At 40.7% G+C, this 21,587-nt stretch overlaps 1 protein-coding gene across 3 annotated transcripts in view; it reads left to right on the forward strand.

Annotated features, from left to right (window-relative positions):
* Positions 1-19,191, forward strand: part of dock11 (dedicator of cytokinesis 11) — a 60,808-nt gene extending 41,617 nt beyond the window's left edge. For 2 of the 3 annotated variants that reach the window (XM_061960356.2, XM_061960357.2), the window contains 10 exons: positions 6,355-6,412; positions 6,662-6,768; positions 6,848-6,970; positions 7,882-7,995; positions 9,404-9,550; positions 9,622-9,832; positions 11,384-11,574; positions 11,658-11,758; positions 11,961-12,099; positions 18,453-19,191. In XM_061960356.2, coding sequence (XP_061816340.2) covers positions 6,355-6,412; positions 6,662-6,768; positions 6,848-6,970; positions 7,882-7,995; positions 9,404-9,550; positions 9,622-9,832; positions 11,384-11,574; positions 11,658-11,758; positions 11,961-12,099; positions 18,453-18,542 — 1,281 coding nt within the window. In that variant the 3' untranslated portion in view covers positions 18,543-19,191. Of the gene's footprint in view, positions 1-6,354; positions 6,413-6,661; positions 6,769-6,847; positions 6,971-7,881; positions 7,996-9,403; positions 9,551-9,621; positions 9,833-11,383; positions 11,575-11,657; positions 11,759-11,960; positions 12,100-12,435; positions 12,452-18,452 lie in introns of all 3 variants that reach the window. The other variant, XM_061960358.2, reaches the window with a different exon arrangement.
* Positions 19,192-21,587: the final 2,396 nt, after the last annotated feature.

Genomic DNA, 21,587 nt, shown 5'->3' on the forward strand with positions numbered 1-21,587 from the left:
TTGAGGGGATCTGGTTTGGTGGCTGCAGGATTAGGTCTCTGCTTTTTGCAGATGATGTGGTTCTGATGGCTTCATCTGGCCAGGATCTTCAGCTCTCACTGGATCGGTTCGCAGCTGAGTGTGAAGCGACTGGGATGAGAATCAGCACCTCCAAGTCCGAGTCCATGGTTCTCGCCCGGAAAAGGGTGGAGTGCCATCTCCGGGTTGGGGAGGAGATCTTGCCCCAAGTGGAGGAGTTCAAGTACCTCGGAGTCTTGTTCACGAGTGGGGGAAGAGTGGATCGTGAGATCGACAGGCGGATCGGTGCGGCGTCTTCAGTAATGCGGACGCTGTATCGATCCGTTGTGGTGAAGAAGGAGCTGAGCCAGAAGGCAAAGCTCTCAATTTACCGGTCGATCTACGTTCCCATCCTCACCTATGGTCATGAGCTTTGGGTTATGACCGAAAGGACAAGATCACGGGTACAAGCGGCCGAAATGAGTTTCCTCCGCCGGGTGGCGGGGCTCTCCCTTAGAGATAGGGTGAGAAGCTCTGCCATCCGGGAGGAGCTCAAAGTAAAGCCGCTGCTCCTCCACATCGAGAGGAGCCAGATGAGGTGGTTCGGGCATCTGGTCAGGATGCCACCCGAACGCCTCCCTAGGGAGGTGTTTAGGGCACGTCCCACCGGTAGGAGGCCGCGGGGAAGACCCAGGACACGTTGGGAAGACTATGTCTCCCGGCTGGCCTGGGAACGCCTCGGGGTCCCACAGGAAGAGCTGGACGAAGTGGCTGGGGAGAGGGAAGTCTGGGCTTCCCTGCTTAAGCTGCTGCCCCCGCGACCCGACCTCGGATAAGCGGAAGAAGATGGATGGATGGATGGATGGATATAGGAAAAAGTCTTTTTTTCATACCTTCATTAAAGTGTAGAAACAGTATTCTTTTCCAAATTAGGACAACATACATTTTTTCATAATTCAAAAAAGAATACAGAAGGTCTCTGTTGGACAGCTTCTCCTGTGAGCATTGATAGATCTGGTCTAAAGTCTGTGGATCAGAGTCGTGTATAAAGAGAATATGGCCAACTCTGTTTCAGGCGATCTCCTCAATGATTGGTCAAAAGGCACTTATGTGACTATAGGGCGCCATGACTACTACCAACTTTGAGCTGATCCTATGTGTTTGTGGCGCATCCTCGTTAGTTTTTCGTAGTGTAATAATGCCCTGTTGTGCACCCACAAGAATTGTAGAAAGTTTATACATCGCTTTCCCCACAACCGGGAAAGAAGACACCTATGGGAAATGAAACGTTCGCTGTCAAACACCGGAGAACCACCAACTACAATGTCTTGTGCGAAGTAAACACAACACAGAGAACACACAGACGCTAATACACATAATAACAGAATAAATTAATACATTTAACAGATGGTTTGACAATAACAGATTATCTTTGAATCTCAGTAAAACTAAAATAATGCAATTCGGTAACAGTAGGGTAGGATAGGATAGACTTGGATATAGTTTTATTTATCACACAATGTTGAAATTACGTTGTTGCATTGTAGGTTTTTACATACATTAACAAAAGTGAAGAGTAATGAAAAACAAAAAAAATTGTAATAAGTACTACATATTGCACATTAATATGTATAGATAAAAGATAAAATGCAACAAAAAACACTAACATCCATATTGCACTCCACGAAAAAATATCACAGTAATCACATTGTTGTAAAGTCTTATGACTGTGGGCAGAAAGGAACCACGGTAGCGCTTCTTCTTGCACTGTGGATATAACAGTCTAATGCTGAAGGAGCTGTTGTGCATTGGGTGAGATTGATTGGACATAATGGATGTCAACTTGTTCAGCCTTCTGTCAGCCACCTCCTCAATGCTGTTGAGTGGGCAGCATAGGACAGAGTTAGCTCTCTAAATCAGTTTATTAAGTCTGTTCCCTCACCCCAGCAAAAGACAGCATAGGACAACGCAGAGCTTCGTAAAAAGGTGCGCAGCAGTGACCCACACACCCTGAAGGACCTCAGTCTTCTCAAGATGTGTAGGCGATTTTGACCCTTGTACACAGCGTTTAAATCAGTGACGTGCAGTCAGGGGAGGCAGGTGAGGCGGGGCCTCACGTGCCATCATGGAAAGGAAAAAAATGTAAAAAAAAAAAAAAAAACATGAAATTGTTATATGTATCCAGTGATTATACTATAAAGTTATTTTCCATTTAACTTCACCAGTTTTAGATTATTTTTATTCAAAATCGCTGAATTTTCACATTTGCCGTTCAAATACTGAGAAGAGACTTGGAGTGAGTCACCAGCCAGTTGAGGCACGTCACTGAGTTGAGCCTCACCATGGATTGCGCAATGACTCGGCTAACTGCTGGCCTGCTGTGCAGTGAGACCGTATTTCTATATGAATTATATTATACATTTCCATAGTTTAGTTAGCTGAGGTATATAATGTACAGTGTATTTTGTCAACAACTGTATGTGTGTAACGTATTTCTTGTGCTGAGCAATCATAAAGCTGCTGCGAAGACGCACTGTGTGAGGCTCGCAGTAATCCCGCCTCCTGGTAGTAGAGGGCGCTAGTGATCCCAGAGATCATTCTTGCGACTACTCGGCTGCAGAAGAAGTGACAACAAGCGGCAACAGTTAGCAGCGATCGTTTATTTTTTCCTCTTGCCTGGACTTTTAACATGGAGGATTACATATCTAAAATAAAACAGTTTTCTAAACTGGACTTTCAATCGAAGCAGGAGGTAATACTTAAAGGAAGATCTCCATCGAGACAGAGAGACTTTTAAAACTGAAGAAAGATAAGGAAGACTTCTATAAACAAGGTATCGATGCTTTTGTTCAATAGGAGCTGCGCATGGACTTCATTTATAAGTAAAGGTAAGACCATAATAAGGTTTTTTTAATTAAATGTGCTTTTTTGTGTGCTACAGTTTGTATGTGTAAAGTTAAAGTTAAGTTAAAGTACCAATGATTGTCACACACACTAGGTGTGGTGAAATTTGTCCTCTGCATTTGGCCCATCCCCTTGTTCACCCCCTGGGAGGTGAGGGGAGTAGTGGGCATCAGCGGCGCCGCGCCCGGGAATCATTTTTGGTGATTTAACCACCAATTCCAACCCTTGATGCTGAGTGCCAAGCAGGGAAGAATGCTGGTATGAGATTTTAAACATAACCCGTTAACTGTTGCCAATCAATCAAATTGTGAATAAGATACTCTTTAGGGTTCATATGTTTGTAAATCTGACTGTGATGAAGTCAGTGCCTCACCAGCCATGAACCTCACCGCGTCACTGGTTTAAATTGTGAGTCAAGTCCAGTTTATTGTTGAGGTGAACACCCAGGTATTTAAATGAGTCCACTATTTCTGTATCTGATCCCTGGATGTTCACTGGTGTGGGTGGTGGAGCTGACCGCCGGAAGTCAATCACCAGCTCTTTTATTTTACTGGTGTTCAAGTGCAGGTGTTTACGTGCACACCAGTCGACGAAGCCTGAGATGACTTCTCGGTATTCCTGCTCGCTCCCCTCAGACACACAACCCACCACTGCGGAGTCGTCCAACAACTTCTGCAGATGGCAGTGGTTGGAGCCATGCTTGAAGTCTGAGGTATAGAGCGTGAACAGGTAAGGTGAGAGCAACGTCTCTTGGGAAGCCACCTGTGCTACAAACTACCACATCAGAAGAACAGTCACGCAGCCTCATGTACTGCGGCCTGTCGATGAGGTAGTTAATGATCCATGCAGCCAGGTGATGGTCCACTCAAGCCTCTTCCAGTTTCACCCGCAGCAATGCCGGCTGGATGGTGTTGAAAGCACAGGAGAAGTCAAAGAACTTGACTCTCCGCACTTCCCGTGGTCTCCAGCTGGGTGAGGGCCCGATGCAGCAGGTAGATGATGGTAGCATCCTTGGGCAGTGAGCAAACTGCAAGGGGTCCATTGCTAAAACTGTCTGCGCGCAAAGGTGGCTGAGGATGATCCATGGTCTTCATGAGGTGGGAGGTCAGGGCAACAGGTCTGAAGTGGTTCAGCTCCTTGGAATGAGGTGTTATGTCTTGGCAAAAATGAGGACTCAGATGCAGAAGAGAGACAATTGACTCAGACTTTATTTAATTAGTTTTCTTTGCTATCTCTTGGACAGAGTGATTAAACAAAGTGGCTACAAAATCTATCTATGATATACTTGAGTAACTAGAGGATGTGTAGCATAGGACATAAGGCAATAAACAGAAAATCACTCCATAAGGAGGAAAAGGGCAATAGCAAAATTTCTATATAAGTCTAATAACAAAAAACCAACAATCTATGATAATCTACAAAAAGATAATTTCACTCATGAAAAGAAGTCGAGAAGCTTGCAAACTAAAAGCGCTCCAGAAGGAGGGGAAAAAAAGGAAGACAAGGCACTAAGAAAATTGATACAAAAAGACTTGACCGAAAAAACTTTAGCAAAAGAAAATCACTCTCTCAGAGGAAACAAAGAAATCAATAAATAAAGCGAGACAATACTTATCAAGGCTGTGGACAAGGCTGTGGACAAGGCTGGAGGTACGTAGCGAGACGATATACTCTGGCACAAGACAAGAGGAAGAAGAGACATTTATACACATGAGGGAGGGTGACACAGGTGGGCACAATCAGGCAATCAGGAGAGACATCAGACCAGTGAAACGGGAGGAAGGCCAAGTGACCTGAAACGAGAGGGAGAGTTGACCTTTCAAAATAAAACAGGAAATGACAAGACAACATGAAACCAGACGAAACCCAGACAAGACTTCACCCAGGTGTGACATGAGGTGTTTTAAAAGATTGTAACCACACAGGAGGTCTTCCAGAGTGTACTAAACATTGCATGAATGGAGCGTCAGAGAGCGTCAAAAAGGGACGCAAAATTATTCTTTAACGAAATAAAAGCATGTTTTATTGTAAGTTTATGAGCTGGAGTATGTTTAGAACTTTATATAGTTGTATTATTTTTGTTTATTTTGTCAGAGAAATTTACGTCAAAAGGACAGCAATTGCATGCATCTGGGCACAGCCGCACACGTCCCTTGCAGCAGTAATGGCGCCTCTCGTTTAGTTGGCCATACTCTCTTTATACACGACTCTGGTGTGGATGAGATGCAAGCATGATGTCTCTTGTTGCCTTATGTGTTTTTATTGTTTTGATTGTGTTTTATTTTGCTGGAGAGCAGGAACCTGCTGCAAACCTGTTTTTTACTGAGTCACGACCAATTACTTGTAAAACAAGTTGCTTTAATCCTTCCTGTTTAATAACTGAAAATAAAATTAACTCAAAACACTTGCATCTCAACTCAACGTCTCCTAGTTAAACAAACTGAAATCAATTTCAACATCCCAATTTTAGCATGTTACATGCCTTTTAAACTTTTGGATAAAAAATGTATGAAAAACAATACGATATAATGCAATACAAACAACTAGTTTTGGGCAGTAATGTAATAATAATGTGCAGCATTTACTTTGAAGAGGAGACTTCAACGGTATCTCCTTCAAGCTGCTTTTCCGCCAAACACACATCAGCAGGTTCTTAATATTTCCATGGATAAATGCCTGCCGTTTAGACACTATTTTAACATCCTTGTCTGGCGTTAACCACTCATTCTGCTACAGTATGGTGCAGACTAGCAGTGCTACACTTAAATTGCTTCGCCAAGTTAGCTAGCTACATACACGTAATGTTTTTGATTGTTTCCTATTTTAATTCAATGAATACCATCTACTTCTTCTCAGCACTGTCCTACACACTCACTTTCTTCCTTTCTATACATGTAAAAACAAATGAATGTCAATCTCCATCTAACTATAAGCTAATGCTAACGAGTAAAACCGAATCTTTAATCAGGTCTTACAGGGTTCGTTTTGACAATTGCTACGTCAACTAATGGCGGGGATGCTTGCAACCTAAAGCATAACAATTAGCTGAGAGACAGCTCTTATCTCAAAACATTTTTAAGTTTAGGACTCTTAAGTTGAGGTACCACTGTTGTATCAATGGGGCATTACTGTTCGTTGAACTTTCATAAAAAAGAAACCCTTGTAAAATGTACAATTTATTTGAAAATTACATTAATTGGAAAATTACCTGCTGGCATTGTTTTAATCTTTAAAGATATTTACACAAAAGCTAAGGAAAGTTTTATGTTTTGCATTTTGTTCTCTATCTGTACTCAAAACAACCCAAATTGTAACTTTAAAATCCAAGGTAATTATCGAGCCGTAAACATACTGTATTGTTACACCCTTATTATGTTATGGTACTGTACTGGTGATGTACTGTTTTATTTGTGTTCCTGTTCACATAGTTGTCATTGTTAATCATTTCCACAGGCGGCCATGTGCTACGTTCATGTGGCTGCGCTGGTTGCAGAGTACCTGCACCGGAAAAGTAAGATTCCCCATTTACTCACTCACTGACGCACACACACCCACACAAATGAGACCAGCTAATAGGGCAACGAGCAGATTGAAGTGAAAGCTTAACACTAAATAAAACAACAGGACACAGGTGGAATGGTGAGGGCTGAAGTAGCACCTGTCCTGAGACCCATAACGACCTCTGAAAGACATGTTCACACAAAAAAATAAAAATGAAAACAAACCCTAAACAAATCACTGACTCTTTATCCCCGCTCAGAGTTGTTCCCCAGCGGGCTCGCCGCCTTCAAAAAGGTCACACTGAACATTGAAGAGGAAGCCGCCATGAAGGAAGACACGGGGATGCAAGATGTTTATTACACTGAGGTTCTTGCACAACACATCTGACAAGCATGAAAAAAATCAATAAAATAAATACAATTTCCTTTTTTCTGCATCTTGCCAGGAAGTCCTGGTGGAGCACCTGGAGGTGTGCGTGGAATCCCTCTGGAAAGCTGAGCGCTACGAGCTCATCACACATATCGCTAAACTGGTGATTCCGTGTTATGAAAAGCGCCATGACTACGAGGTACCAGAGCTTGGATGCATAAATTGTCATATACTACAGTGTGAGACCCGCTTAAGTCAGCACTATTGACAAAGTGGACCAACTCATCAAGTACTGTGATGCACTGTTGTTCTTATTTTATAAAAAGTGTCCGCTACATGGTCGAGAACCAAAGAGGTCGTTTCTATATAAAATGGATCTGTTTATATTGATGTGTGGTAATATTGTTTACTTCATCATTATCACTAAGCAACATAAAAACGACAGCAGCAGCATAACTACTGTCTAGTTACACAGCATCAAAACGTGCACACAGTGACTTTCTGCTTATTAAGCGTCAAAATAAAAGCGTAGCAGTATTAGTAACCTGGATTCTTTCACAACAGGGAACAAAATGGACCTATTTAATGTTGTTGTTTTTTTTTTATATTTATTGTTAGCCACTGAAAGAAAGATTTGCGCATGTACTAAAGTTTTGTTGTCAAGGCCTCCAACTTGTGGTAGAGTGGCAGTGCCAGCAACTTGAGGGTTCCAGGTTTGATCCCAGCTTCCGCCGTCCTTTGTCACGACCGTTGTTTCCTTGGGCAAGACACTTTACCCTTGCTCCGGATGCGTCGTGGTTAGGGCCTTGCATGGCAGCTCCCGCCATCAGTATAATCCATTTACCATTTATTATTATTGCCCTCGGTTAAACAAGCTTTTGTTGTCACCCATTTTTTCTTATGTCTCTGGACAAAGTCACAAATACATGTGCAAGAAATTGCCAGTTTCGGCTTTTGTTTAGTTTACAACCGTTTATGTCGACATCTGTCAGCCAGGGCAGTAACAGAAACTGGTTCCACTGTACTATTACTGATACTGTCTTGTTCTCATCTGCTATCATTCTGTCCTTGATGGGGTTTTGGCAATTTTATTTTCTGCCTGTCTTGTAGAAATTAAGCCGACTGTACGACACGCTGCACAGAGCCTACAACAAGATCATGGAAGTGATCCAATCCGGACGAAGGCTGCTTGGAACATACTTCAGAGTTGCTTTCTATGGACAGGTGGATCTTTCTTTATGATTATTATCATTGTCATTATTATTAAGTAAGAATACTTGTGATATCAAACCCTTCCTACTATTTTTTGCACCGAAACATATATTACCAAATGCCTTACAACATTTCAAACACCGAAGCAAGCTTGAGTAACATTTTAAACAAACCAGACCAAAAAAATGAAGTAATATGTCCCTTACCTCTGCATGAACTCAACTCGTGTGAACCTTTTAGTTTCATCACATCTACACTACAAAAAGTAGATATTTTATAGAGGTCATATTATGACTTTTTTTTCTACATTCAAAACACTTAATTGTGCCTACATAACATGTAATGGTGGTTATTTGGTCAAAATGTTGCATAGATTATGTTTTACAGACGATCTTCAAGACGCTTTTTGTCGTCTCTTCAGAATGCGCCGTTTTGTGGCCGGTGTTATTTATGTGCCTCCACTTGGACTGCGTCTTCTCCCCGTCAGCCACGTAGTAGTTTTTAGTGCTTCCATTTTGAGTCTACTCACAGACTTAAGTTAGAACTATACAGTACTTCATAATAGAAATGACAACAGCGCAGGATGTATGTGCACTTTTTAGTCAGTCTGCCCCCCAACAAGAGGATAGCAAAAAAGAAGGAACTTATTGACTACAACGAGGACTACAATGGCGGACGTGTGCAAAGCACTTTGGATACATGTTTACCATATATGGATAATTCCCTGACGTCTACGGCGTGTTTGGAGGAAGTATAAATGAAGGAAAAATTGGTTTGGTTTCAAATTTTGGGGAGTAATGTAAATCCCTAATACACAAAAGTGGGTACTATCAGGTAAGAAAAAATGTTTTTGCATAATTGGTCCCCTTTGAATTAAATCAAGATTAAAAGTGTTTTGTTTGCAACAAAAACATATGTTTTTTATTGATTTGTTGGCAGATTATTTTAATTATTTGAAGTTGGGTTGAAATATACTTTCAAATTGCTTTAAATACAGAAAGTTACATTGAGAAAAAGTAGCATTATTTAAAATTTGATATGGGCTTGAGCTCTTTTCACCAGCTTCTAGAGTTTATGTATCACATCTACTGTTATCAGCAAGAACTCCTGTTGGATGGAGGGCACAACACCTTGTAGTTGCTTATCAAAATTACCAGTCTTTGGTTTGGTACAACAGACTTATTTCTTTAACCAACCCTAAAAAATGAAGTCTCAGGGTTCCACTTATTTATATTTTGCTAGTATTTTAAATTAAGCAGTTACAGTTCTTAATACCCACATTAATCTCAGATGTCTGTACAAATATTACTTAAGACAGATACATTAATTTCAACAGTCTTTATAGTCAAAAATAAACATTTGATTTTCGATATTTTCTTTGGCTTTTTCTGGTGTACAAGCGAGTGCGTGTTTTGTGCAGGGTTTCTTTGAGGAGGAGGATGGGAAAGAGTACATTTACAAGGAGCCCAAACTCACCGGTCTGTCTGAAATCTCCCAGCGACTTTTGATGCTCTACGGGGAGAAGTTTGGGCCTGAGAACGTTAAAATCATTCAAGACTCCAACAAGGTGCGTTTTTGTCAATTTGAGTTGTGAATTCCGACATAAGGACAAGTCATGCAGGTCTTGTCGTCCCACAGGTCAACCCCAAAGACCTGGACCCCAAGTTTGCCTATGTGCAGGTGACCTTTGTCAAGCCCTACTTTGAGGAGAAGGAGGCACCGGAGAAGAAGACAGACTTTGAGAAGTGCCATAACATCAACCGCTTTGTGTTCGAGACGCCATACACACTGTCGGGGAAGAAGCATGGCGGTGTGGAGGAGCAGTGCAAGAGGAGGACCGTGCTCACAAGTACAAATTTTGGATCTGTAAAGTTCAGGCGATGATCGCGCTCAGTACCATATAAGGCTGCGTTCACACTTGTGGTCCTGTACGATCACCCGGCCCAAACATTTGTTTAAAAACTTAGTGTGCACTTTGGGCCGGTTGGCTTAACGTTCACATTAGTATTTTTATCATGTGACCAGAGACTGCACAATAAGGAACATAAACATAACTGTCAGGACTTGATTGGACCGTTTTTGTGGCGTATTACATGACGTAATTCGAATATTCCAAACCAAAATGCTGTCTGCTGGATTGAATATGTAGATTATTTTCATATTCTGCTGTATTTACCAGTTTAGATATCACAAAAAGCTTCTAAAATATACTTTTAAAGAGCTTTCGAAAGATATTAGATAACACTAGGCAACTCCAATATTCCAATCCAAAATCCCGTCTCATGTGTTGAATATGTAGATTATTTTGAAATCCTGTTAGGTTTACCAGTTTAGATATCACAAAAAGCTTCTACACCATAGTTTTTAAAGAGCTTTCTTGACATTGACGTACTATAACTCAAATATTCCAAACCAAAATGCTGTTTTACAACATTTTTATATTCTGCTATGATAACCTATTTAGATACCACAAAAAAACTTCTAAAGTATACCTTTAAAGAGCTTTTGTGACATATTAGGTGACGACATATTGTAACTCAAATATTCCAATCCAAAATGCTTCTCCTGGGTTGAATACAGTACGTACGGTATTATATTCTGCCATATTTGCTGTCTTAGCTTTTACAAAAAGCTCTAATATATACTTTGAAAACGTTGTTACACAGAGGGAGAGCACGGACACCACATTTAATTTGACATAATTGTCATTTCTGCTGGCTTTTAGCTGTCATTTTAACACTGGTCCACTGTTTTTTGGTCCGTGTAGTGTTCCCATTTTTAGTTCAAGTGAAGCGTTTGTGTTTAAATGTTTGGTGCACACCAGGGTTCGGGTGATTGCTTAGCCCAAACAATATATACTAGCAGCGCAAACGCGCCAGAGTTCGTTTTAACTGAACCAAGCATGACAAGTGTAAATGCAGCCTATATGCATGGGCTGTGTTTCAATTCACATATTTATTTACACATAGTGTACTATATGCGCTATGTACATCCTGAGGGCCCAGATTTCGACAGGTGCTGTTTCCCAAATCCCAAATCCATTATTCATTGTTCACAGAAATGATGATTGCAATATTGACCTGCTTCCTCCTCCTTCTATAATTTTTTAATTCTACGTACCGAAAATGGCGATGATTAAGGGTGGTTAGGGTTAATTACTGCACACTTGCTATTTGGTGAACACATTTCTGCCCTTTCTGAACGCAGCCTTTGTGTGAGTGCACAAATAGGCAGCCATTAGTATCCAAATTTTTGTTTTCTATCCTCTTTGCTGTTAGTGCTACTGCACCATTATTTAGTGTAAATATTTGTAGAGGATACTTGGTTTTGTGCCTTTGTTTTATTGTTGCGCTATTTGCTGTAGCATGGCGCTTTTCTCATGCCTTTGTCTTCCCTTCAGCGGCCAACACATTCCCTTACGTGAAGAAGCGAGTGGAGGTCGTCACAGAGAAGCAGGTGGACCTCCGGCCGGTGGAGGTGGCCATCGACGAGATGAGGTCCCGCACGGCCGAGCTTCTCAAGCTGTGCTCCAGCGCCGAGGTGGACATGATCCAGCTGCAGCTCAAACTGCAGGGATGCGTGTCTGTGCAGGTTTGAGATCTTGGGGGAGGAGGAGGAGGATGGTGATGTTCTTGCAGGATGTTTATGGTGTTCAGGTGTGATGATTGTTGCAGGTGAACGCCGGCCCCATGGCCTATGCCAGAGCCTTCTTGGATGACAGCAAGACCAACCAGCCTGGCGGAAAAAAAGGGAAAGAGCTTAAAGACATTTTCAGGCAAGCTTAGTTTATTTGTATTTGGCACTTATTCTCTTGTTAACCACATCTGCATATATTGATGTTGCTTCTGGTTCATATTCCCTAAATCAAATATTATCCAATGTAAAAAAACTTTGCAAAATGTAATCGGATCGGGTTATAATTTCTTGAGCTCGTTTTGGGCTCTTAAACCGCTGAAAATGTTCCTACTCCCTCACAGACGTTTTGTGGAGGCGTGCAGCATGGCTCTAGATATCAATGAGCGGATCATCAAAGAGGATCAGTTTGAGTACCATGAGGGCCTCAAGACCAATTTCAAAGACATGGTGAAGGAGCTCTCTGATATCATCCATGAGCAGGTAACACCTCATCAGAGGATTATGCTTTGCATTCTGACTACAACAAAGTTCCGGTCAGGGCTGGCGTTTGACAACACATGTGTCCCCCATGGTCGTCAGTGTTTAGCGATTGTGCGCTATTTGTTAAGCAAGAGATATTTAGCAACAGTGCAGATGAGACTCTGACTAAGCATTTTCCGTGCGTACCTCATGCTTTCTGAGGCAATTAGCTTGTCACTCCTAGTTTGTTTGTTTGTCTGGAATGTTTTTGTTGGCAAGTGTGCCATCGCTGCATCCTTTGTTCTATTCACACTAACTGCTGACTTTCTTTTCTTTCCAAATTGTGCTGTCCTTCAGCTTTAGAGGAGAACAGGTAAAGTGAGCTTTTGATGCTACGACTAGCTAAATTCAAGTCTGGAATTTAGACTGAGAACGCACTTTTTTGTGTGTTTGTAGCTTTAATGCTAGTGATCTGTGTGGGTCCACGTCTTTCTCCGACAGTGTGTGTGTCTGTTCTGCACTTTATCCACATTTACTTTTTCAGTGGTACCTCAACTTATGAGAAATTTGACGTACGCGCTGTCTTTAGGCTTTTTGTTATGCTTTAAATTACAAAGCATAACTTGCGTTCCGAGCATATTCACCACCGGTTTAAGTAATATTTGTAACTGGGTTGTGCCGTTTGAGCAGTAAGTAGGTAATATATTGTTAAACGTTGTTGTTCATGCTTTGTTTACAAATAAACAAACATAAGGTTTGATTTGACAGTTGATGTGCGCGTTTGAGCGCCGCTCAGAGATCGACACAATTCTGCCCTCCGACCCTCAATACTAAGGTAATTAGTGCGAAGGAGAAGAAGCGGAAGACCAAATCAGAGAAACAAACCTTTAAAAAGACATCCTACTTGTTAGCAGCCTACCCTGCGAGTCAGCCACGCCGTAGCGCCAGTCCGCATCACACAAGCTACCGCCTTGTGTCTTTATTACGAAAGCTTTTTTTTGACACTGAAATTATGTAACTGAATTTGTTGCGTCTGAATTTTGTGAACTTAATTTCTTTACATCAAATGCTTGTGTTAAAAATTCAGTGTATAAAATGTTGTGTAATAACATTCTGTGCTGAAAAATTCAGTGTCCAAAAATTTGCTGCTTCAAAATGCAAGACTCACTTTCGGTAAATTAAGACTGAAGCAATCGATCCTTTCTCAGAACCAGCCAATGAGGTGTCAAGTTTGAAGTCACGTGACACGGGTCTGGCAAAACAGCATAAAAAAGGCAGTTAACTGGTCTAGCTGGGCATAATACAACATAATTAACATTTCAATGTGGCCTGCTGGATATTTTCAAACAATAGCAATGATTATAATTGTTAGAATCTGCACTTTTGAGTGACATATGAAGCTCTGCTTCATGCAGACCAAGCACAAACAGAGTGGGGCATAATGGTCGGCTAGTTTACAGAGCAAACAGCCTGATCGGGAGTGTCAGACAGAGGCAGATTTCTACAACAAAGTTCTGCAGAACAGTTATATTTTTACGAATATTTTGGATTTTTTTTTTCTTTGCCGTTTATGTTTCGGTGTGTGTTGCTCCTCTGTTACTCTTGCTCGATTTATAAAAGTTGTCAATCAAGGAGGTGCTGCAGTAGAGGAGCAACGTTCATATATTCTCAATTGTCAGTAGAAGTGGGGGAAATAATAGATTTTTAGATGCATCGTAATCCAGACATGGATTAAATTGATTAGTAAACATCAATAATCGATCATCAATTTATTTACTGTAAACAAAGTAATGCAGACAGTTCTAAAATGTGTATGACTGCCGCCATCTCCCTTATTATAGACCACTTATGTTCTAGTTTTGCACACATTTCTATTAACTGAATAAATGCACTGGGAATTAATTTAACTGTTTCTTATTACAGATGCATTTTAAAAAAAGTTGCAAGTGATAAACGTCTATTTAGTGAAATGGAAATATATGTAAAACTGCATCAATATACATACACTTTAACTTTCACTTTAAATAACTTTAATAAATTAAAGTTGAATCCATTTTCGATTTTTAATCAAATCTTAGCTCCTGAATCATAATTGTAATCGAATCGTGAGGTGCTCAAATATTCCAACCTCTGATATTCAGTGTTTTATTGTTCATAGTCGGGTTTTACGGTATACCAGTACTACTGATATTGAGTGTGTCAAAACTCACACATAATGTGCATACAAGTAAATAACATCGTGGAGAAGGAAAATAGCAAAAAACTGCAATTCTTCTGGTTAATAAAGAGGGTCTGTGAGGCGCAATATGGAGGTATTCGAACAGCACGGTGGAAGAGGGGTTAGTGCGTCTGCCTCATAATACGAAGGTCCTGGGTTCGATCCTGCACTCGATCCTGTGCTTGGGATCTTTCTGTGTGGAGTTTGCATGTTCTCCGTGACTGTGTGGGTGGTGGGCTTCCTCCCACCTCCAAAGACATGCACCTGGGGATAGGTTGACAACACTAAATTGGCCCTAGTGTGTGAATGTGAGTGTGAATGTTGTCTGTCTATCTGTGTTGACCCTGCGATGAGGTGGCGACTTGTCCAGAGTGTAAAACGCCTTCCACCCGATTGCAGCTGAGATAGGCTCCAGCACCCCCCGCGACCCCGAAAGAGATAAGCGGTAGAAAATGGATGGATGGGCTTCAAAACTAACAATAAAGGTAACACTTTTAAATAGGGAGGCGCCGCGCTTCAAGTTCTGCTTTAAAACAAGCCTCGCCAATGTATATGTATATTGATGCAGTTTTACATTTATCTTCGTTTCAATAAATAAGCTTTTATCACTTGCAACTTTTAAAAACAATACTTTTGTAATAATAAACAGTTAAATTAATTAATGTTACATTTATTAGATCATTAGAAATGTGTGCAAAACTAGAACATAAGTACTCTATAATAAGGGAGCTGGTGGAATCTCTTGGTGAGGTGGTTTGCTGCAGTCAGCCAACTTTTAGAACTGTTTATTTACAGTAAATAAATCGATTATTGATGTTGATGTATCAATTTAATAATCGTCCATGTCTGAATTACGATGCATCTAAAAATCTATTATTTCCCCCACCTCTACTGAATATTGAGAATATATGAACGTTGCTCCTCAAACTGCAGAGCACCTCCTTGATCGACATCTTTTATAATCGAGCAAGAGCAACAGAGAAGCAATAAACACAGCGAAACATAAACGCCAAGGGTAAAAAACATCCACATAGTCGTAAAAATATTACTCTTCTGCAGAACTTTATTGTAGAAATCTGCCTCTGTCTGACACTACCGATCAGGCTGTTTGCTCTGTAAACAAGCCCCTATTATTGTTTACCACTCTGTTTGTGCCTGGTCTGCTAACAATTGGTTTGAAATTGTGAGCATAATTTGATGTAAAAAAAAATTCAGTTCACAAAATTCAAACGCAAAAAATGTTGTTACATAAATCCAATGTCAAAAAAAAGTTTTCTAATAAAGAAAGCAAATAAAGAATATTGACCTCCATAGCTGCTACACACGGCCAAAAGATGAACATTGTCCATGAGAATATTGGGAAGCTGCAGATGCTGTTTTTGACGTGTTTCAGTTTGTTCTGTTTAGTCCTGACTTAAACTGGATGTCATTACATTACAATTCGTCAGTCTACCTCAGGGCAGCTGTGGCTAAAAATGTAGCTTACCACCAACACTGTGTGAATGTGGAGTGAAAGAATGACGGGTTCTCTGTGAACTCAGGGCATTCAATTGATCGCAACTGCACTGTGTGGTTTCGCCTCTCATCCGAGTAGGCTTCATCAGTTCTTGCTCAAATATTTAGATTGGTCAGATCTAGTCTGTGAACTGATGAAGCCTATTGGATGAGTGGCAAAACGTCTTCCAAGACAAACCCCAAACAGTCCAGTTGTCATCGATTGAATGCCCTGAGATTTCAATGACCTGGATGAATGAGAACATTCATAGACAGTTCTCTGTGAAACTCTTTGAGTGTCTAGAAAAACGCTAAATAAATCTAATCTATTATTATTATTACCTTCGATACATAGAAGTATTCATGACTTGTTGGCAACTCTGACTGTACCTGCCCGTCAAACACATCTGTGAGGAACATAAAAAGCAATTTCCTTGATCCTACTGTAATTGCCAGATGTCTCAATAAAAACAAGCAACCAGCGCTATAAAAACAAGTTTCTTCAACTAAGCAGACTTGGCAACAGTACAGAGAAGCAGCCTGAAGAAGTCACCAAATTCGTCCGGTCCCAAAAGTAGTTGTTTGTACATGCTATTGTAATGTTTTTCAATATTACCGGTATTTGTTGTCTAAAAGTGTGTTTTTCTTTTTTGAAGGCATTTTACATGTTGAAATGATAGTGTGGTGGGAGGGCCAAGCACGGATTAAATTGACTTAAATTAATTTCAATGGGCGGGGCTGATTTGAGATACAAGTGTGTGGAGTAATGAACTCGGTTGTGGAACCCAATGTGCTTGTAAGTTAATGTACCACTGTATACTGTAACTTTGCACTTGTCCAACTTAGTAGATGCCAGATATATCACATACAACCACAACGTAACATTAAAGGGGAACTGAATTTTTTTTTTGGAATGTTGCCTATCGTTCACAATCCTTATGAGAGACAAGAAGACAAAAGTTGTTGGTTTTTTTGCATTCTAATTTGTAATAATCGGCTCGTTCTTGGTGGATAGCATTGCGGCTAATGGGAGCAATCAATTCTTAAGTCACTTTAAAAATGCATCTAAAAACCTATGACAATACTTAATTTACCTTTTGTAAACTGTATAATAACCAAGTTGTAGCGATATTGTAATTTTTAAGTGCGAACACTGAGGAACTCTTTTTCAAGCGTAGTAACACATCGCCTTGCGACGGCATGCTACGGCATTAGCCGTGAGCTAGCTTTTGCGTCAGCAGCTGAATGGCTATTGAGTTTGTGATGCACAACACAATGCGAATCTGTAAAGTATTAGCCCACATTTCATGTTTTGTTTGTACACAACTAGCTCGACAGTGTATGTAGTTGTACTAACAAGCATGACGTGCTGCATGTATCATGATCAATATTATAGTGACTTACTCAATGGATAGTTGGTCCAGGACATTTTTTTCCAGTTTATTGTCCTTTTTTGGGGTGGTAAGCGCGCCATTTCTGTTGGCATAGCTTAGCTCCAAATTCCACATTTGCAGCGTCAAGTCACGACGGACATCACTCTCTTGGTTTCCGTCTGCTCCAACGTTTCGCTCTCTCTTAGTACTCGCTTCTATAACCATCAGTTCATCTTCTTTATTTGTAGGTTCAAAAAGATAAGTTTGTGTATCCTTATTTGTCCAAATATAGTCGTCTTCGTTGTCTATTACCAAGTCTGCCATGATTACAACACACTCGCGTTAATTTCCGAAAGTAGGAACACCCATTTGTTGTCGGAAATCGGAAGTGTGCTGCTATGGGAACAGAAATAAATGCGCTAAGGAAATAATTTTAGGTAATGCATAAAATGACCAAAATACGGTAAATATTGTACATATTACATATTGTTATGAACGTGTCTGTTACTACATTACATATAGACTTGCAATGTGTATATAAAACATTGACGGAGAGTGTTGAAGTTGTTTTAGAGGGCTTTGAAGTCTACAACGGTGACTCCCATTAGCTGCGTCTTCCAAGCTTTTTAATCATCTTTAATATCCTAAAAAAAATAAAAAAAAAAGATGTGTGTTCTTGTCTCTTATAATGATTGTGAACAATAGGCAAAATTCCAAAAAAGTGCAGTTCCCCCTCAAGGAGTGGGACTGAATGAATGATAGCAAAACTAGCATAGTTATTCAATAAACAACCAAATGATCAAACTTATGTCTGTAGCTCACTTACTAACTTGTATTATATAAGACTTTAGTATAAACCTTTTTGGATCAAATGGCCGGCTCATCTAACTATGGGCAAGTCAGAGGCCCTTAAAAAAAGTTTGTTCGTCATTTTGTCATGAAAAAAAACCCAACTTTAAAAGCGATTTGAGCGTCTCCTTCTCACAAAAGTGCCGTAAACTAGTGAGAGTGATGATAGATTGTTTTCACATTTGGTGCTCATGAAACATGTTCTAGGGACACAGAACTGTCAGGACATCATAAAGTCAAGTTTTCATGAAAGGGGACCTTTTCATAGGCTGATGTGAGAAGTCATTAGTCAAATATAACATTTGCATGCTCTCATACTGCTGCCATACAGTGACGCCCAAGTGTCTGGCAACATTATTAGTTAATGTTTTACAAAAGCAATGTTTATTAGCAGCGTTTTACAATCATTGATATACAACCTGCTCTCTTTTTGGCCACAGATTTACCAGGAAGGCATGATGCGCTCGCTCCTGCAAAACTCCCTCCACGTATTCCGCGCCATCAGCGGGACCTCTCATGACCTCGGCTGACTGTTACCCTTCCTAATAGTCCACAAACCTAAAGAGTAGCCGCTCTCCTCGCTCTCTGTCAACTTCCTGCCTGCCAAGACAAGAGGACGCCATCAGGCTGCTGCTTTACTGGATGTGCAGCCCAAGAATGTAATGAGGCATGAGTCATGCTCAAATGCACTGCACTTTGAATGTGTTTTTTTGCCGTAGGCGTCAAATTGCAAGACTGACTCACGTTCTACTCGGGGGTTATGTAGATCCCAATGTGTCCTCGTTATCGCCCTTCAGATCTATGCAGGATACCTTTTAGGAACGTTAGCACGTATCCACTGGTATTAAACACAGAGAGGAGACCGCCAGTAACATAAACACGCGAGTCACGCTAGAAGCACGTCAAGCGTAAACACGTACAAAAGGCAGAGCCTGTGTTGCATCTGGAATGCTAAATTGTGGCCTAATGACACAGTGCCTTGGTGCCCTCACCTGCTTATTGACAGTCTTTCACAAGTGCTACACTGAAAATGTGCATTATGTACATATCACTGTGTCACTGTGCTGTACATTTCATTCCATGTTCATGTTTGTAAGTACTCTGTATTTATATTGCTCACATGTTTTTATTATTGTTGCATAAAGAACAACTTTTTTCTTAATAAAAAAGCAACGTCGATTCAAGTTTCTTTTCTTGAACAACGCAATGATTCCAAGGCAATTACTATAAATGTTGAAACGCATGTAGAATTGCAACATTCTGAAAGTGTTTCTAGTATTTTGACTCTCCAAAAAATATTATTAATATCTTAGCATAATAGCACGTGAAGTTTAGTGCAACCCCAATTTTCTAAGGGACGATACTATTGAAAGTTAACATGGATATACTTTAAAGTAGTCAGTGTCCAGCTTAAATAGCAGTATATCCATTGAAAATGACAGCTCACATTATTTAAACGCTGGCAACACATGATCTGGTGCTGCACAAGTGGTTCATAGAAGGGAAACATTAATTCCAACACAGGTTTGTTGCAGAATAATTGTGTCCTGAATACAGTCAAGCATGGTAGTGGTATCGGAATGGTTTGAGTGCTTCCGGAACTGACGATTAAGCTGCGGTTGATCAATGGGAATCACAAATTTGTATTTAGAATATTAGACGTGAGCACCATTGTTGTCTTAAGATTGCTTGACTACCACTGACTAAACAAGACACAATCATCATGCTATTGGCCTGACTACTCGAGTGCTGGTGTTTTGTAGAATTTCGCTGCATCTTCGAATAAATAAAGTTACCGGGTGATTAAAACGAAAATATAATCTACCATTGTTTACGTCAATGTAAACTTTCTCACACTGTAATTGTCTACGTCAGTGATTCTCAAACTGTGGTATGCGGGCTCCAACAAGTGATACAACAAATAATCACTTTATTAAATATTTAAACACAGTGTTAAGGTGCAAACTGTGTGTAATGCTACAGTGGCCAAAAAAATACTAAAACCTCTGCCTTGTTTTTAACGAATATTTAGGCTTACTATGCTACTGTATTTTAATATTGATCATTATGGTGGTACTTGGACAGTCAAGGGTTTTCGGAGGTGGTACTTGGTGAAAAAAGTTTGAGAACCACTGATCTATGTGCTTGCTGGTCAGAAGATACAATTAAAGACACATTTTAAAATCCCTACCTATTTGTACACGAGGCAGCTGGTCTGATGAGAATTTGTTCCAGGCGAATATTGAAAATATTTGTGCGTGTGCACATGCATGCGCACTCTCGTCGGGGAGTTGACATCGACAGGACACCGGCAGCATTCGTGCAGGCCCAGACCGCGGCACTATGACCACCATGCTTGACCATAAGCGAAACCCAATTAACTTGCTACTCGCTTGTAACCTGCAATTCATGTTTCTCCCTCGTGTTTGCCGTGGTATTGTCATGGTTTGAGTGCTACATGAGTGCTTCTGGCACCGGGCAAACTTTGATTGAACAGAAATTTGTATTTAGAATATTAAAGTTGAGCACCATTGTTATCTAAGATTGCTTGGCTACTATTGACAGCAAAACAAGACACAATTATCTTACTAGTCACGTGTGTTAGAATTCATGTTTGCCCATACATGCCGACAGCACTCGTGCAGGCCCATACCGCGGCACTATCATCACCATGCTGGACCGTAGGCAAGACACAATCATCTTGCTACTCACTGGTAACTTGCAATTCATGTTTGCGGTGGTTCCCTCATGGTTTAAGTGCTGCATGAGTGCTTCCAAGGGGAAACATACATTTATATTAGGATATTAAATGTGAGCACCATTGTTGTATAAGATTGATCGACGACCACTGACTGTCGGCAAGACACAATCATCCTGCTGCTGTACTCACGTGTGTTGGTTCATGTTTGCTCTAAATGAACTACATGAATCACTCATGTGCCTGCAGCACTCGTGCTGGCCCACGCCACCAAGCTTGACCGTAGGCAAGACACATTTAACTCGCTTGTAACTTGCAAATCATGTTCCTCCCCCATGTTTGTCGTGGTATTGTCACGGTTTGAGTGCTACATGAGTGCTTCTGGCACCTGGCAATCTTTGATTGAACACAAATTTGTATTTAGAATATTAAAGTTGAGTACCATTGTTATCTAAGATTGCATGGCTACCGTTGACAGCAAAACAAGACACAATTATCCTACTAGTCACGTGTGTTAGAATTCATGTTTGCCCATACATGCTGACAACACTCGTGCAGGCCCATACCGCGGCACTATCACCACCATGCTTGACCGTAGGCAAGACACAATCATCTTGCTACTCACTTGTAACTTGCAATTCATGTTTGCGGTGGTACCCTCATGGTTTAAGTGCTGCATGAGTGCTTCCAGCACTGTGGTATCTGTGGTTTATCAAGGGGAAACATACATTTATATTCGGAATATTAAATGTGAGCACCATTGTTGTCTAAGATTGTTCGATTACCACTGACTGTCGACAAGACGCAATCATCCTGCTGCTCTACTCATGTGTGTTGGTTCATGTTTGCTCTAAATCAGGGATCTGCAACATGCAGC

Source organism: Nerophis lumbriciformis, linkage group LG05 (genome assembly GCF_033978685.3).
Source record: "Nerophis lumbriciformis linkage group LG05, RoL_Nlum_v2.1, whole genome shotgun sequence".
In the NCBI taxonomy this organism is placed as follows: domain Eukaryota; kingdom Metazoa; phylum Chordata; class Actinopteri; order Syngnathiformes; family Syngnathidae; genus Nerophis; species Nerophis lumbriciformis.